General features: G+C 47.1%; 1 protein-coding gene across 30 annotated transcripts in view; it reads right to left on the bottom strand.

The window, feature by feature from the left end:
* The window catches only part of DTNB (dystrobrevin beta), a 267,328-nt gene that overhangs the window by 85,015 nt on the left and 163,751 nt on the right, over positions 1 to 18,562 (bottom strand). For all 30 annotated transcript variants that reach the window (XM_084828363.1, XM_084828198.1, XM_084828280.1 and 27 more), the window contains one exon: positions 15,395 to 15,472. In XM_084828363.1, coding sequence (XP_084684489.1) covers positions 15,395 to 15,472 — 78 coding nt within the window. The remainder of the gene's footprint in view (positions 1 to 15,394; positions 15,473 to 18,562) is intronic.

Raw genomic sequence — 18,562 nt, 5'->3', positions numbered from 1 at the left:
CTTGCACAGCTGCCAGTCACCTGGTTTGCGATGCTGCAATGTACTTCGAGGGGCGTCCTCCAACTTCCAAAAAAGTAATCAGCAAGGCATGAAAGAAAGGAGGGCAGGAATTGCAATGATTTGAGATAAAGATCCAACTTCAGCCCGGAAGTCTCCAATCCTGCAGCTCAGTCAGCCACTGGGATGAGCGCTTGCAGCTTCAACGGCTCAGAACTCTCTAGGAGGCAGATGATTCTAACACACCAGTAACCTTCAGACAGCCAGGCAGGCTTTGCATGCACTTTATTTCATATACAACCACATGCATGGCAGGCACATGGATCAGGTGGACCATGCTGGGCACAAGGGGGAAACTGGAGAAAGTGTTCATCTGGGGGTGGGGGGAAGGGGAGAGTAGGCAAAGGTGAAACTCCACAAAGGATTGCCAAGGAGACAGGCGGGCACAGTGCAAGGAAAGGAAAGACTGAACTGGGGTCTTGTGAATCATAGAACCATAGAATTGTAGGGTTGGAAGGGGCCTATAGAGAAACTCTAAGAAAGTAAACGGGCCCTGTTTTTCCAGCTGAAGTCTAGGCTGGTTTATCCTTGAGGTCATCAGCCTGAGTCAGAGCCAGGCACCTACAGACTGCAGGTGGGGGGCTCTCACGCAGCTGCATCTTCCTCTGTTCAACACCAAGCACCACGAATCTGCCAAGGTGTTGCTTGTGCTGCCAATATCGACAGCAACCAGGTCGATCCCCCTTGGGATGCACCAGTTGTAGGTATGGAAAGTCAGTGTGTTCAGTGCCATCGATCGAGTTCCTCCCTGCTTGTTCAGGTACGCTACGATGGTTGTATGTTGGAGACGACCTGCATGAGCTGTCTACAACATACAACATACGATGCAATGAATATGGATTTTGAAGACCAGTATCAAAAGCTGCCAATGCTTTCTTGATTGCCAAAAGCTCAAGGAAGTTGATGTGACGAAACTCTCAGCCTCTGACCAGGTCCCTTGAACCCTTAACGCTCCGCAACATGTGCCCCAGCCTCAGAGAGAGGCAGCTGTTCTCAGGAATTTGGATGCCAAAGGTGAAAGGGACTTCAGCTAGTAAACTGTCCACAGAAGTGCACCACTTTAGAGCTCCTACCATGTTTCCTGGTTGCTGAAGTCATACTTTGCATGCATTCCTGCTACGATCAAACACCCTGTGGAACCAGTTTTGCAGTGCACACATTATCCTAAAGGAAATCAACCCTGAGTGCTCATTGGAAGGACAGATCCTGAAGCTGAAGCTCAAATATTTTGGCCACCTAATGCGAAGAGAAAACTCTCTGGAAAAGACCCTGATGCTGGGAAAGACTGAAGGCAAAAGAAGAAGGGGACGGCAGAGGATGAAATGGCTAGATAGCATCACCGACGCAATGAATATGGACTTGAGCACACTCCGGGAGAGAGTGCAGGACAGGAAGGCCTGGCGTGCTATGGTCCATGGGGTCACGAAGAGTCGGACACGACTGAATGACTGAATAACAAAACAACACTACTATGACCGTGGCCACTGTAAGTCCCAGAAGACTTTGAATGGTAAACATGGTTGCCTCTCTCTTGGCACACAATTCTTTTGCCAGCATAACCACGACTATGGTATGATCCTGAGGAAGGTAAGCTCAAAGCCATACTGAGTCTAACATGGCCCCGGTGAACTGAATACTGTGCATGGGTTTAAATGGTGACTTCTGGTTAATGTAGAGACCTAGGGTGTCCAATAACCTGCAGGTGAGAGAGATTGCATGGAGGACATCTGATTTCATGGGGCAAACAATAATCCAATTGTCTAGGTAAGGGCAGATTGCCACCCCTTGGAGACACAGATGAGCACACACTACTGCTATGCATTTTGTAAAACACCCACGGTGCTATCGTATGGCCACAGGGCAACACAGAGAACTGATATATGTCTGGACTGATGGTAAAGCAAAGATAGAGCTGGTAACTGTCCTCTGTTGCAATGTGAAAATCCACCATCACAAACCATTTGTCCCTCCACAAAACAGTAGGATTGAAGACAGGGTTGTCATGAGGAACTTCCTGGCTGTGATGAATGAGCTGACATCCTTGAGGTCCAGAATCGGTTGAGGTGCTCCATCCCTCTTTAGCACAGTGAAATAGTGGGAATAGAAGCCCTCCTGAAGATGGGACAATAGAACTGGTTGAATTGCCCCTTTCTGGAGAATAGAGTCCATCTCTGATGTCAAAATCAGTGAAGGGAATGTAGTACAAATGCCATCGAAGGGTGGGAGAATGTCAAACTTGATTCTGTAGCTCCTCTGGATGAATGAAAGGACACAAGTATCCGATGTTATGGTAGTCCACACAGGAAGTAAAAGGGACAGTCAGGTTCTGAAGAGAGGGAGAGAAGGACAGGGATGGCCTTTTCCTCCAGGAATTTATCTAACCCCCTTTTAAAGCCACCCAAACTGGTGGCCATCACTACACCTTGTGGTAGCAAATTCCGTAGTTTAGCTATGCACTATCTGAAGGAGGACTTCCTTTTATCTGTCCTGAATCTCCCATCAATCAGCTTCATGGGAGGACCCCGTTGGGTTCTAGTATTCTGAGAGGGAGAAAAACGTCTCCCTATCCACATTCCCTACACCATGCATAATTTTGTACACCTCTATCACGTCTCCCCTTACCTTCCTTTTTTCCAGCCTAACAAGCCCAGCTGTTGTAGCCTTCCCTCCTAGGGGAGATGCTCCAGCCCCTTGATCATTTTAGTTGCCCTTTTCTGCACTTTTTCCAGCTGTACAATACCCTTTTTTAGACGTGGCGACCAGAACAGTACACCATATTCCAAGTGTGGTCACACCATAGATTTGTATGAGGGCAGTATGAGGGCAGTATGATATTGGCAGTTTGTTCTCAATTTCTTTTCTAATTATACCTAACATGGAGCTTGCCTTCTTTACAGTGGCCACACAGTGGGTTGACATTTTCACCAAGCTGTCCACCACAACCCCAAGATCTCTTAATTGGTCCATCGCTGCTAGCTCAGATCCCATCAGGTTATACTTGAAGTTGGTATTTTTTGCCCCAATGTGCATCACTTTACACTTGCATACACTGAACCACATTTGCCATTCATAGAATCCTAGAACAGTAGGGTTGGAAAGGGCCTATAAGACCATTGAGACTACCCCCGGCTTAGTGCAGAAATCTAAGTCAAAGCATCCCTGACAGATGACTGTCCAGCCTCGTCTTGAAGGCCTCCAGTGTGGGAGAGCCCACCACCTCCCCGGGCAATTGGTTCCATTGTCGGATTGCTCTTACAGTCAGGAAGTTTTTCCTGATGTTCAGCCGGAATCTGGCCTGTCACTTGAGCCCATGATTCCGTGTCCTGCACTCTGGGATGATGGAGAAGAGATCCTGGCCTTCCTCTCTGTGACAACCTTCCAAGTACTTGAAGAGCGCTATCATATCTCCCCTCAGTCTTCTCTTCTCAAGGCTAAACATGCCCAGTTCTTTCAGTCTCTCTTCATAGGGCTTTGTTTCCAGTCCCCTGATCATCTTTGTTGCCTTCCTCTGAACCCTCTCCAGTTTGTCTGCATCCTTCTTAAAGTGTGGTGCCCAGAACTGGACTCAGTACTCCAGATGAGGCCTAACCAGTGCTGAGTAGAGGGGAACTAGTACTTCCCGGGATTTGGAAGCTATGCTTCTATGAATGCAGCCCAAAAGAGCATTTGCCTTTTTTGCAAACACATCACATTGTTGGCTCATATTCAGCTTGTGATCGACGACAATTCCAAGATTCTTCCCGCTTGTAGTGTTGTTGAGCAACGTATCCCCCATCTTGTAACTGTGCATTTGGTTTCTTTTTCCTGGGTGCAGAACTTGGCATTTATCCCTATTCAATGTCATTCTGTTGTTTTCTGCCCAGCGCTCCAGTCTATCCAGATCACTTTGAATTTGGTTTCTGTCTTCCAAAGTATTAGCTATCCCGCCCAATTTGGTGTCATCTGCAAATCTGATGGGCATTCCCTGCACCTCCTCCTCCAAGTCATTAATAGAAATGTTGAAGAGCACTGGGCCCAGGACTGAGCCCTGCGGTACCCCACTCGTTACCTCTCCCCAGTTGGAGAAGGTCCCATTGAGAAGCACTCTTGGAGTCCGGTTCTGTAGCCAACTGTGGATCCACCGGATCGTTGTTTCATCTAGGCCACTTTGACCTAGTTTGCTCATCAGGAGATCATGGGGCACTTTGTCGAAAGCTTTGCTGAAGTCGAGGTATATGATGTCTACATCATTCCCACGGTCCACAAGGGAGTTTACTTGACCAAAAAATGAGATCAGATTCGTCTGGCAGGACTTGTTTTTGACAAATCCATGTTGGCTTCGAGTAATCACTGCATTGTTTTCAAGGTGCTTACAGATGGATTGCTTTATCATCTGCTCCAGAATTTTCCCAGGGATTGATGTCAGACTGACTGGTCTGTAGTCCCCAGGTTCCTCCTTTTTACCCTTTTTGAAGATAGGGACAACGTTAGCTCTCCTCCAGTCATCTGGCACTTCCCCCGTCCTCCATGATTTCTCAAAGAGAATAGACAGCGGTTCTGAGAGTTCTTCTGCCAGTTCCTTTATGACTCTAGGATGCAGTTCATCTGGCCCTGGAGATTTGAACTCATTCAAATTAATTAGGTGTTCCTTGACCATATGCCTATCGATCTCAAGCTGCAATCCTGCCCCTTCAGCCGGTACTTGGCCTTTGCCAGGGGGGTCATAGACCCTCTTTTGGGAGAAGACTGAGCCAAAGTAGGAATTGAGCACCTCTGCCTTTTCTTTGTCATCTGTTATCCTTTTGCCATCCTGATTTAATAGCTGAACCACCATTTCTTTCCTCTGCCTTTTACTATGCACGTAGCTGAAGAAAGCCTTTTTGTTGTTTTTAGCATCCCTCGCTAACTTCAGCTCATTCTCAGCTTTAGCCTTCCTGACACCATCCTTCAATTCTGTGCTACTTGCCTGTACTCTTCCTTTGTTCCTTGGCCTTCTTTCCACTTCCTATATGTGTCCTTTCTTGTTTTCAGGTCATCCCTGAGCTTTTTGTGAAGCCACATTGGCTTCTTCTGTTGTCTTCCACCTTTTCTTCTTGTTGGAATTGTTTGTAATTGTGCCCTGAGAATTTCCTTTTTTAAAAGCTCCCACCCATCTTGGACTCCTTTTCTCGTTAGTGTCGCTTGCCATGGGACCTGACTGATCATTGTTCTGAGTTTACTAAAATCAGCTTTCCTAAAATCCAGGGTACGCGTTTGGCTACACTCAGCTTTTGCTTCCCTTAGAACCAAGAACTCAAGTACAGAGGAGGATGTTAACAATTATAGGCCAGTAGCCAACATCCCCTTCCTGGGCAAGGTGCTTGAGCGGGTGGTTGCAGGACAGCTCCAGGCACTGTTGAATGAAACGGATTATCTAGATCCATTTCAATCGGGCTTCTAGCCTGGTTTTGGAACGGAAACTGCCTTGGTCGCCCTGTGGGATGACCTCTGCCGGGAGAGGGACAGGGGGAGTGCGACCCTGTTGATTCTCCTGGACATCTCAGCGGCTTTCGATACCATCGACCATGGTATCCTTCTGGATAGGTTGTCTGGGTTGGGAGTAGGAGGCACTGCACTACAGTGGTTCCACTCCTACTTGGATGGCCAATTCCAGAAGGTGGTGCTGGGGGATTACTGCTCTGTGCCATGGCAATTGTGCCATGGGGTTCCACAGGGCTCTATTTTATCCCCCATGCTGTTTAACATCTACATGAAACCGCTGGGGGAGGTTATCCAGAGGTGTGGGCTGAGGTGCCATCAATATGCAGATGCCACCCAGCTCTACCTCTCTTTTACATCAAAACCAGGTGAGGCAGTGACTGTTCTGAATCAGCGCCTGGGCACGGTAATGGACTGGATGAGGGCTAATAAACTGAAACTCAATCCAGACAAGACGGAGGTACTGTTAGTGGGTGGTTCGTCTGCCCGGCTAGGTGATAGTCAACCTGTTCTGGAGGGGGTTGCACTCCCCCTAAAGGATCAGGTTCGTAGTTTGGGGGTGCTCTTGGATCCAGAACTGTCACTTGAGGCACAGGTGAACTCAGTGGCACGGAGCACTTTTTATCAGCTTAGGCTGGTATACCAACTACGCCCTTATCTGGACAGAGATAGCCTTGCTACAGTTATCCATGCTCTGATAACTTCTCGTCTGGATTACTGCAATGCGTTATATGTGGGGCTGCCTTTGAAAACGGTCCGGAAACTTCAGCTGGTCCAAAATAGGGCAGCAAGATTGTTAAGAGGGACTGGGCTGCGAGCTCATATTACGCCAGTACTTTTCCAGCTGCACTGGCTGCCAGTCCATTTCTGGGCCCGATTCAAAGTGCTGCTGTTAACATTCAAAGCCCTTAACGGCTTGGGGCCAGGTTACCTGAAGGATCGCCTCCTCCCATATGTGCCTGCCCGGACCTTAAGATCATCATCAGCGGCCCTTCTCCGTGAGCCCCTGCCAAAGGAAGTGAGGCGGGTGGCTACTAAGAGGAGGGCTTTTTCTGCTGTGGCACCCCGGCTCTGGAATGAGCTCCCTAGTGAGGTTCGCCTGGCGCCTAAATTGTATTCCTTTCGGCACCAGGTGAAGACCTTTTTATTTTCCCAGGCATTTTAGCATTTTAGCTTTCTAAATTTTTATCTTTGCTGTTTTAAATCTGTATTTTAAACTCCTGCACTGCTGCTAGGTTTTATTGTGGTTGTATTGTTATATTGTGGTTTTAATGTTCTGTATATTTTAAATTGTTTTATTGTGTGTTGCTTGGATTTAATTTTTGTGAACCGCCCAGAGAGCTTCGGCTATTGGGCGGTATAGAAATGAAATAAATAAATAAATAAATAAATAAATAATACAACATGGTCGCTTTCCGCCAGAGTTCCTGTAACTGCTACTTGATCCAGTCAGTCATCTCTGTTGGTTAGGATCAAGTCAAGAATAGCCGATCCTCTAGTTCCTTCCTCTATTTTCTGTAGGAGGAAGTTATCCGCCACACAAGTCAGGAATTTCCTGGAGGGGCCATGTTTTGCAGAATTTGTCTCCCAACAAATATCGGGGAAATTGAAGTCCCCCATTACTACTACATCATGCTTCCTTAAAACATCAGCTATTTGCTTTTCAAAAGTTTCATCCTCGTCTTCTCCTTGGTTGGGTGGCTGGTAGTAGACTCCGACCACCAGGTTCCTTTTATTCTTTGCTCCATTTATTTTGATCCAGATGCTCTCGATGGGGCTACCAAGCTCCTCCTCCTGTATTTCTGTGCAGAGATATGTCTTTTTCACATACAGTGCAACCCCCCCCCCCTTTCTGTTCCTCCTGTTCTTTCTGAACAAGTTATATCCTTCAATTGCTGTATTCCAGTCATGAGAGTCATCCCACCAAGTCTCAGTTATACCTATCAAGTCATAATTTCCCTCCTGTTTTAAGAGTTCAAGTTCGTTCTGTTTGCTTCCCATACTCTGGGCATTAGTATATAGACATTGAAGACCATGTGCTTCATAGTCTGGCTTTCTTCCTACATGTGTCTGAAGACTATTATTGGGCACTATCAGAGCTGTTCTCTCCGTTGCAGTGCATGCACCTACGTCCATTGTTACCCCCAACATTATATCTCCCTTCCCCATAGGATTCAGTTTAAAGCCCACCTGATGAAGTTCTTCATGCTGTGGCCAAACACATTCTTCCCATCCTTTGTGAGGTGCAACCCGTCCCTTGCCAACAGCCCACCTTCCAGGAAGTATAGCCCGTGGTCCCAGAATCCAAATCTCTCTCGTCGGCACCACCTTCGTAGCCAGTCATTCACCCGGAGTATTTTTCGTTCCCTTTCTATCCCTCTTCTAACTACTGAAAGGATGGATGAGAAAACTATCTGGGCCCCAAAGTTCTGGAGTTTCCTTCCCAAAGCTTCAAAGTCTGACGTGATTTCTTCGTAGCTCCGCTTCGTAGCTCAGAAGGCTGGGCTACACTCGGAGAGGCAACTGGTGAGCCCCGAGGCTGTGGAGACAGCTGACTTTGGGCCATCTTCCCTTTAGGCACATCCACTGCCTCCACTGCCTTCTTCCACAACACCGACTGAAGCCTATCTGAATGATTATGATGGGCTTGCTTGGTGAAGGCTTGGCAGTACAGGCAGGTGTCCACGATGGGACCTTCTCCAAGATACAGCAAGCAAAGAGAATGTCCATCCATTGGAGGGAGCTTGCTGCCACACCTCACACACGTGCGGAATGGTGCCTTCAAGGCCTTATGTCTCGAGGTGATATGGTGATTGTGAAAGAAATCTTCCAAACAAAAAGAAAACAATAATAAACAAGAGAAAGGCAGAAATAACTACAGCAGAGAAGAAAGAACAAAAACCTCAGCAAAACTTTCAAAAATGCAGTCTATAAGACAAGCAGTTCCCAATGAGGCTAGCTCAATGGTAGTCAAAGAAGAACTGAGGGAATAAGCAGGAATCCACTAGGGACACGTGCACTGTGTCGGTGGGTGAAGAGTTCCTGCCAAAATTCCTCAGCTATAGAAGTTTCCTGAATCAAGGTACCGCACAGGCGCAGAGCCGATATGTGTGATGCACAGAGACCACAAAGAAGAAGCATCTACTACAGGTTTGATCTAGAAAACAACAGAACACCATGTTGTCATCTATAGCTTCCATCTCTAACCACTCAAACATAACTTCAGTGATCTACAAGGGCTGGGCATGTTTCGCCTTGAGAAGGGAAGACTGATGTCAGGAAGCACCCTAGCTGCCTCTTACAGTCACCTCCAATAGCCAACTTAAGACACAGATGAGATTCTTTTCAAGGCTTTATTCCTTTTACAACTTAATGACTCTTTCAGATGCTAATCACTAGCGACTAAGAGAGGAACAGCCCTGGGGAAAGATAGCAGAGTAGCCTAAGCTCCAGGTAAGGCAGTTGGTCCCCGTTTGAAGGAGAATCACGGGAAGACCCTGAACTTATGGGCTAGGGAGAGATCCCCCCTCTTTCCCTTGGGTCCTCAGGACGCAACCGTTGCTTGCACGCCAAACGAGCGCTACGCCTCCTTTCCGCACACTCCATCAGTTGTCGCTCCCTGCATCGGCGCCAAGCATCCAGCAAGCCCCCCTCCAGCACTCTCTCACTGCCAGGGTCACTATCTATCCCAGGAATGCTGGCAGGAGGAATCTCTGCCAGCTGCTGTGCTTGTGAGAGAAGAGCGAGCTCCTCTCCCACGGATTGCTGTTCCTCCTCAGAATCAGAACTGGTCTGGGGTCCTATTGGCTCAGTTTCCACCCTGACAACTGAGAAGAGATATGATATGTGGCTCAACCACACTACAAGCGAGAAGGATCTTGGAATTGTTGTCGATCACAAGCTGAATATGAGCCAACAATGTGATGTGGCTGCAAAAAAGGCAAATGCTCTTTTGGGCTGCATTCATAGAAGCATCGCTTCCAAATCCCGGGAAGTACTAGTTCCCCTCTACTCAGCACTGGTTAGGCCTCATCTGGAGTACTGTGTCCAGTTCTGGGCACCACACTTTAAGAAGGATGCAGACAAACTGGAGAGGGTTCAGAGGAGGGCAACAAAGATGATCAGGGAACTGGAAACAAAGCCCTATGAAGAGAGACTGAAAGAACTGGGCATGTTTAGCCTTGAGAAGAGAAGACTGAGGGGAGATATGATAGCGCTCTTCAAGTACTTGAAAGGTTGTCACAGAGAAGAAGGCCAGGATCTCTTCTTGATCATTCCAGAGTGCAGGACACGGAATCATGGGCTCAAGTTGCAGGAGGCCAGATTCCGGCTGAACATCAGGAAAAATGTCCTGACTGTTAGAGCAATACGACCATGGAACCAATTGCCTGGGGAGGTGGTGGGCTCTCCCACACTGGAGGCCTTCAAGATGGGGCTGGACGGCCATTTGTCAGGGATGCTGTGACTCGGATTCCTGCATTAACCAGGGGGTTGGACTCGATGGCCTTGTAGGCCCCTTCCAACCCTACTATTCTATGATTCTATGATAGCACTCTTCAAGTACTTGAAAGGTTGTCACAGAGAGGAAGGCCAGGATCTCTTCTCGATCATCCCAGAGTGCAGGACACGGAAGAATGGGCTCAAGTGACAGGAAGCCAGATTCCGGCTGAACATCAGGAAAAACTTCCTGACTGAGTCAGGAATACGACAATGGAACCAATTACCTAGGGAGGCTGTGGGCTCTCCCACACTGGAGGCGTTCAAGATGAGGCTGGACAGCTACCTGGCAGGGATGCTCTGACTTGGATTCCTGCATTGAGCAGGGGGTTGGACTCTATGGCCTTGTAGGCCCCTTCCAATCCTACTATTCTATGATTCTATGATACAGCCCATTCTGGACAATGACTCTTCCCTCTCACCAATTCCCTTGGGTGATAGGCCTGTGCTTGCTTACAGACAGCTTCCAAAACTAACACAGCGACTCACCAGCAACAGGCCACATGACAGACATATGGACAAAGGGACCAGAAACTGCAGCAGACCCAGATGCCAACTCTGTCCCTGTATCTATTCTGGCAACACTATCACAGGGCCTAAGAATGTTATCCACAATAATGCCATCCACAACATCAGGGGTTCATAGAATCATAGAACGGTAGTGTTGGAAGGGACCTGTAGGACCATTGAGTCCAACCTTCTGCAAGTTCATTCACTTGCTCACATTGCAGCATGACATATGCCATCATTTGCCAGCAAAGCCCTGATTCATTCTACATAGGACAAGCAGGCCAATCTCTATGCAAAAGAATAAATTAACATTAATCTGACATTAGAAATGCCAATATTAAAAAAAACAGCATGGGAACATTTCAGCCTCCCAGGACACTCTGTCACTGGCCTTATAGTGGCCACCTTGGAACAAAAGTACTTCAAAGGGAGACTCCTGAACTGCACTTCATTAAGAAGTTCAGTTCTATCATCTCTGGCTTATATCAGGATAAATGGTTCTTACCACACTATGTGTTAATTAGTTTACCAGTGCCAGGATTTCTGTGTTATCACCAACAACTGTTTCTGTGAATGGCCACTATCAATCCTGCATTTCATTTCTCTTTGACCTCACTGTTTATGGTCCATCCCCACAATCATGTCTGTATATGTACTTGTAACTCTGGACAATACTTCAGGCTTCTGATGAAATGGACTGCAGTCCACAAAAGCTTATGCTAGAATACATTTGTTGGTCTTTAAGATGCCACAGGATTATTTGCCAAGGCGTTCTTATAAGCCTCCACAAGTTAAGAGAAAAAATGGCAGAACAGTCTGGAAGAGAGATGTAGGCACATCATAAAGTGATAATTTCAAGTCAAATCTCCATGCCATGTTTCCCATTCTCATTCCTTGCTTCTATTCATCTCCATCCTTCTCTCCGCATTTTTTAACTCAATTCTGCTGCTCTTCCTGCGTCCCTGGGGCAACTGCTTCCTCCTCCACAGGAGAGCTGGCATCAGATTTTAAGAACCAGAGACACATGGAGACCCTTTCAAGCACTGTGCCTCAGTTCCCGTAGGAAATGTGTGTGGCAATGCAGAAAGCAGCAGCAGCAGCCCGGCTTGAGGACCTGGCACTTCACCATGCACTCGGAGGGAGCACTAGGAACAAGAGGGTCCCAGCAGACTCGGGATGCACATATGCACTGGACGGCCATTAAAACGGGGCCACGAATCTTTTCATTTTCAGAAACAGCAGTGGGCAATGCCCAAGGCCTGAGTAACTAGCACCCCTGCCTTATTCTCCAAGAGAAAAGCAGCAGCATGTTAGCTCAGCTGACCAAATACGACTGCTCTGCTTGCTGCCCATCCATTTGATTGACCCTGCTTTCTCAGCACTACATTCGCACAAAAGAATCCTATGCCCTCTGACCTGGGACCGAACTTATGCTGAATATACAGATACAGGATTGTGCTGTGAGGGCCTCACAAGTCCCCCTTTCCCGACCTTGTGGAACTTAATCCCCAAGAACAAGTCTCGAAACTGAGTCAAGCTAACCCTACCTTCCAACAGTGCCAAATTATTTGGTAATGTAGCTGCCTCCTGTTCTAAGTTGATTCATACTCAGTCAACTGACTTTTCCAAAGGTGGCTGGGTTGCGTCTGTACAGCAGCACCTACGTCCAAGAGCTGGGCATCACAGGGGGTGCTGGGTGCAGCTCTGAAACTGGCAGTGCCACACAACCCCAGGTGTAGTGTCAGGGGTGGCTCACCTGCGCTGCTGCTGCTGCACCCTGGCTTTCTGGCTCTGCTGCTTCTCCCAGGCAGAGAGGAGGAGCCGCAGATTACACAGCAGATCACACACGCATGCGCCCCCCCCCCCGCCGTGGGGAGGGGGCTCTTGCCTTACTATCTCCCGTTCCAGAGAGCCCTCTAGAAATTGTTGGTGGATATACTTCCCGCTCCTTTTTTCTTCCCATCCTAAAGTGTGACGGGCACTTAAGGAGTGCATGAAGTCAGCTTAAATCCTGCTACCTAAATTGGAAAATGGTGTATAGAAAGTTTTATGGCCTTGTAGGGCTGGTTAACATAATAAACCTTCCTGGGCAAGTTAAAAGGTGACTTTCATCCTGGTCTATAAAATCCTTCAAAATTAAACTCTGATATGGGAAAATATTTAAAATATTTTTTGATACACACATGAAACAGAAAGGAAACAAAATCAGAGTAAATACTAAATAATAAACAAAAAGAGCTTAAAAAGGAGATACAAATTCATCTCTGAACACAAAAGGCAGAAAGCTGTTCAGTGGACAGTAAGAAACCTGGGACGCAGGTTCACAGGGAGCTGCTTTATACCGAGTCAGACTGGTCCATCTAGCCCAGAATTGTTGATACTGACCAGCAGCAGCTCTCCCGCGTTTTAGAAGTACCGGATCACTGGCCAAAGCAATGTTGCTATCTTACGGTTAGCTACTGAGGGAGGAAAAAAGGAAGGGGAAGACATTCCAGGAATAAGATCATTAACATACAAATTAAATAAAAAGGGCGCCAAAGTACATCCCTGTTTCACCCCTCGGCTGATGTGAACAGCTTGAGATAAGGTAACTTGTAAGCCAGTTCTCACCTGCAATAAATTGTCTTGGTGAAGTAACTGAATGAGCCAAAGTAATCTTTTATCAATATTTGTCTTGGCCAATTTATACCATAGGTGCTTCCTATCTATTAAATCAAAAGCTGAAGAGAAATCTACAAAGGCTGTAAAAATAAACTTATTTGGGCCCTTTATGGTTTTTTGAAATAGGTGATGTAATACATAAGCCTTGATCATTTTAATTGCCCTTTTCTGCACTTTTTCTGCTAGCTCAGACCCATCAGGTGATACTTGAAGTCGGGATTTTTTGCCTCAACGTGCATCACTTTACACTTGCTTACATTGAACCTCATTTGCCATTTGGATGCCCATTCTCCTAGTTTGGAGGGATCATTTTGGACTCCTCACAATCCCTTTTTGTTTTAACCACCCTAAATAATTTGGGGTCATCCGCAAACTTGGCCATTTCACGGCTCACTCCTAATTCCAGATCATTTATGAACAAGTTGAAAAGCATTGGTCTCAATACAGATCCCTGTGGGACCCCACTATTTACATCCTTCCATGGGGAGAATTTACCATTTATTCCTACTCTCTGCTTTCTGTTCTTTAATCAGTTACTGATCCATAACAGGACCTGCCCTCTTCCATGGCTGCTAAGTTTGCTTGAGACTTTGGTGAGGGACTTTGTCAAAAGCCTTTTGGAAGTCCAAGTAGACAATGTCTACTGGATCACCCCTGTCTACATGTCTATTGAGACTCTCAAAGAACTCTAAAAGGTTAGTGAGACAGGACTTACCTTTGCAGAAGCCATGTTGACTCTTCTTCAGCAGAGCTTATCCTTCTATTGGCTTACTATGATTCTACTAATTTTATCTTTAATAATGCTTTCAACCAATTTGCCAGGAACAGACATTAAGCCAACCGGACTGTAATTTCCCAGATCCATCCTGGATCCCTTTTTAACAATTGGTGTTACATTGGCCATCTTCCAGTCCTCTGGTATAGAGGCTGATCTTAGGGACATGTTGCATATTTTGATCAGCAATTTCATATTTGAGTTCTTTCAGAACTCTATCTGTCCTATATCTTCTGCAGTGAAGACAAGACGAAAAGAATTCATTCAACTTCTCCACAATCTCCTTGTCCTCCTTTAGTATTCCTTTAACTCATAGAATCACAGAATAGTAGGGTTGGAAGGGGCCTATAAGATCATTGAGTCCAACCCCCTGCAGAAGTCTAACTCCACTGTCATCCAATGGTCTAACTGCCTCCCTAGCTGGCTTCCTGCTTCTGATATATTTAAATAATACCTTATTGTTGGCCTTGATATTACTAGTGATACTATTTTGATACTTCAAAATACTTTTTGGCATCTCTTATTGTCTGCTTGTGTTGCCTTGTGCAAGCTTGTGCTCCCTTTTGTTTTCCTCACTTGGACAAGAGTTCAATTTTCTGAAGGAAGCCCTCTTTGCTCTAATAGCATCCTTGACACTGCTCATTAACCATGCCAGTGACCTCTTGGACTTGGTGCTGCTTTTCCTAACCTGTGGTATACATTTGAGTTTGGCTTCTATTATTGTGGTTTTGAGTAACCTTCAAGCATTTTGAAGGGATTTAACCCTCTTGACCCCCCCTTTCAGCTTCATTTTCACCAGTTCCCTCATTTTAGAGAAGTTCCCTCTTCTGAAGTCAAATGTGACTGTGCTGGACTTCCTGGGCAATTTTGCACTTACATATATATTAAATCTGATAGCACTGTGGACACTGTTTCCAAGTGGTTCGGCAACATTTACCTCTCATGCCAGGTCCTGGGCGGCACCACTTAGGATTAAATCCAGGGTCGCATCCCCTCTGGTCGGTTTCATGACCAACTGTTCTAGGGCACAGTCGTTTAGGGCATCGAGAAATGTAACCTCCTTGTCACGACTGGAAGATGCATTGATCCAGTTAATGTGTGTGTGTGTGTGTGTGCGTGTGTGTGAGCGGGGGTGGGTGGGTGGGATTGACGTAGCCCATTATTACAACACTTGCTTGTTTGGAGACCTCCCTGGATTTCGTTTTCCATGTCAAGGTCACTCTGAGCATTCTGGTCTGGGGCACATTCCTAGCAGTAAATTAGTTTTGGAGCCCAGTATTGTCACCCTCAGTGCTTCTGTGGAACAGGCTATCCCTTTTAGGTGTTCTAGTCTACTTGACGCTATGACCTCTATTTGCCACATCCTGTTCTCTCTGCAGAGTGTTCACAGCAACACCTTCCTATATCTTGCATCTTGCAAGTGGCACACCAACCTACCTTTTTGTTGGAGTGGGGGCTCCAGAGGACATGTGGGTAGCCATGGTGTCATTCATATTAGCGAGAGGCTGAGATGGGCTGAAAGAGAAAGCATTTATGGCATGTTATGGTCAAGAAATTCGCAAATAGCACAGAGCTGGAAATAAATCAATAACACTTTTGTTATTTATTATTAATATTTATATACTGTCTTATCTGCTAAAAAGCCATTAATGTGGTGTACAACAATTTAAAACAATAAAGCTGTAACAATAAAAACAAGAACATTAAAAACTGTAAAACATTAAAACAACTACAGAATTTAAAAGGTTAAATTAAAAAGAAGTGTCTTCTCAGAGAACTGGGCAGTGGGGGGCGGGAGGAGAGCCGTAGTTCTTGAGGAAGTGTGTTCCATCGTTTGGGAGCAACACATGGGAAAGACTTTCCCTGGGCCTCTGTGGGCCACGGGGGCCTCAACAGGGCCTCTCCTGCAGACCTGGCAGTCGGAGCGGGGCTGCTTCCCCTCATCCCTTCCCGTTGCCATCGCCACTTGCAAGGGCTGCCGGCACAGGGGCCTGGGCTGGCGGCTACCATGTTTCCTCATCAACCTGCCCAAATCAGAGCCAGAATCCCAGACCAACAGCACAGGCACCACCCTCAGAAGATGGCAGGGCCAAGGGCCAGAGCTCCGCTGCAGCTCCTGAGGAAGAAGGCCCCCGCTCTCTTCCAGGGCCCACCTGAGCCGGCTGCCAGGGATCATGGCTGCCCACGGCCAAGAGCTGCTCCCAGGAGAGGCGGGTGGGGGGGAAGCCGCTTTGCTTACAGTGGTGAGATTGTAAAAATTCTCATGACAAAAAAAACTTACTCTTGCAACTGCTCACAAGTAAAATCATGATTGTGCTGGTTCACTTCTGGGACTCTTGGCACACCATGAACTGCATAGCTAATAAGCCCATTGGACTTTACAAGATGAATCGTGGGAGGAATTTGCAGATGCCCGCCTCCTTTGGAGTAAAGATCTTAGGAACCTGTTTGAATTGTCCGTTGTGGGGCTTGGCCGGCTGCAACATGGGGCTCCCAGGGACAGAAGCCTAGAAGCAGCAGCAAGCCTGCTTGCTTTCGCTTTGCTGCAGCAGGTCAACGGTTAACCCCCCTTCCGCTTCTTCCAAGAATGTAAGGAACACATGACACAGATGGGGGCAGGAGAGCAGCTTCACCCTTGCAGTTTGCCTCTTAAAAGAAATCATTTGACGAATACAGCGTATGAAAGGCATGTGCAAAGTTGCAAACAAGTCAGGCAAAAGGCACCCCAGGCTTTGAAGCCAGACTTGGAAGCCCTTGGGTGGCTCATACATAATTATGGCTTTGCTTTCAAAGCTACACAAGGAGAGGTAAAGACATCACCCCCTCTTCAAATATCCCAGAGGCACCCATCAAGTGAGAGCCAGCACAGCTGCACGCAGAACCATGTTGAAATGTTGAGCTGCGGGCTTATAAGGTTCTAGGAGTGAGCCTCCAAGCCCCTCTCGGGCCCCTTCTTCATTCATTACAGTGGAGCTTGCCTAGGAAACCAGGACAGAATGAGGGGAGGTTTCCCTTTGGAGAGGCACTCTCTCGCTCTTTCTGCTGGCAAATAGAGAAGTCACAGCAGCCGGGGCTGCAAGGGCCCCATTTGTTGCCAGCTAAAATACTCCAAAACTGAGCTGAAGCGGACAGAGGCTGCCCCTCAATTTAAACTTTCACAGGAGGGCAAGCCTCAAAAATCAACTACAAACAGTGCCCAGCACATTTCTAGTCAAAGACATTATGCATGATAAAAGGCTCCGTTTCATTTATTTATTTATTTATTTATTTACTAATATCTACATACCACCGTTTCACAAATGTCACCAAGGCGATGTACAACAATTCAACTAAAACAATAAATATGAACCATAACGCCACGTGGAAATGCTGAAACTGCACTGAAATAATCCCTGGGACTGCATCTCTTTTAGCTGTTTCACAAGTTGCTGTTTTGGCTCCATGTGCAGTGGGCCAGAACAGCCAGCACTGCTTTGCCGGGCCCTTTGAGGCTCTCCCTCTCGTTGGTCCCTGGACTCCTGGTGCCTTTCGCTGCGGGGCCTGCATGCCCTGAACTCTTCCCTGTGGCATCAGAGGGCAAAGTCCATCCTGGCTGCCCCCTTATGGACTGCACTTTGCTCAATGATTCTGCAAGACCTGACCAGAGGCAGTGGCCCAGGGCTGCAAGACCCAAGGGCTGTGGGTGGCCATGAAGGAACTGCGTGGAACAGTATCCAGAGACCCTCGTTCAGGGTGCTGTTTCGGCCATCATCACAGGATGCTGCAAGCAGGACAAAGAAAGGCAGGCAGGCCCTCTGGGGACGGAGAGGTATCAGATTGTGATACTGGCCCCCAGCTCCTGGATTCTTGTCAGACTCCCCCAACCTGGTGCCCGCTGAATTTGCTGGACTACCTCCAGTGCTGGGGGCTGTAGTCCAAGACCTCCAGAGGGTACGAGCTGTGGGAGGCTGTTCTAAGGCTGAGAAGATAGCAGGCACAAAACCTAAACCGCGAAGACATGGTACACATTAAGGACAGCAAATAATTTCTATTTCCACCCAAATGTTAATTTTAAGCACCTGGCTTATTATTCTCCTGTAACGATGGGATATTATCACCGAGACATTCCAGGTCTATAAATACCACTGTCCTCAAATGTCTTTTAAAATCTCCACTTACTATGGTGGCAAGGGAGACAAATCTAAATGTGACCATCTGGCTAAAAGGGATTTCGGCTACCAACACACACCAGACAACTGGCCTGTTTCTGCTCCTCCACCCCAACCCCCAATTCCAGGTCTCTTTTCCTTAGTCAGTTCAGCAAATTCATGCCCTTCAGCCACGCTCTTGTAAACCCCGGCCAATCGGTGCCTTGTTGCAACAGACAGAGAAGCAACACTGTTTGCAGATTGAACAGCCAGCTCAACATGTCCGTGCAGCGCCACTGGGAGCAATAAGAGCTCGCCTGCAGATGGCAAAATACAGGAGGCAGAAATCAACGGGCCACTGGAGGCCTCCTGCTACGAACCTGCTGCAAGTCTCCACTGAAGAAAGGATAAGGCTGAATGTCACCCTCCTCTCCAACTGCTCTCTACAGTACACAACGATGGCCTAGAATCATAGAAT

This window comes from Heloderma suspectum, chromosome 1, assembly GCF_057233095.1.
Source record: "Heloderma suspectum isolate Gila_16-S chromosome 1, 16-S_ref, whole genome shotgun sequence".
NCBI lineage: Eukaryota > Metazoa > Chordata > Lepidosauria > Squamata > Helodermatidae > Heloderma > Heloderma suspectum.
The sequence above is the reverse complement of the archived record's forward strand: the minus strand, read 5'-3'. Positions and strand labels throughout refer to the sequence as shown.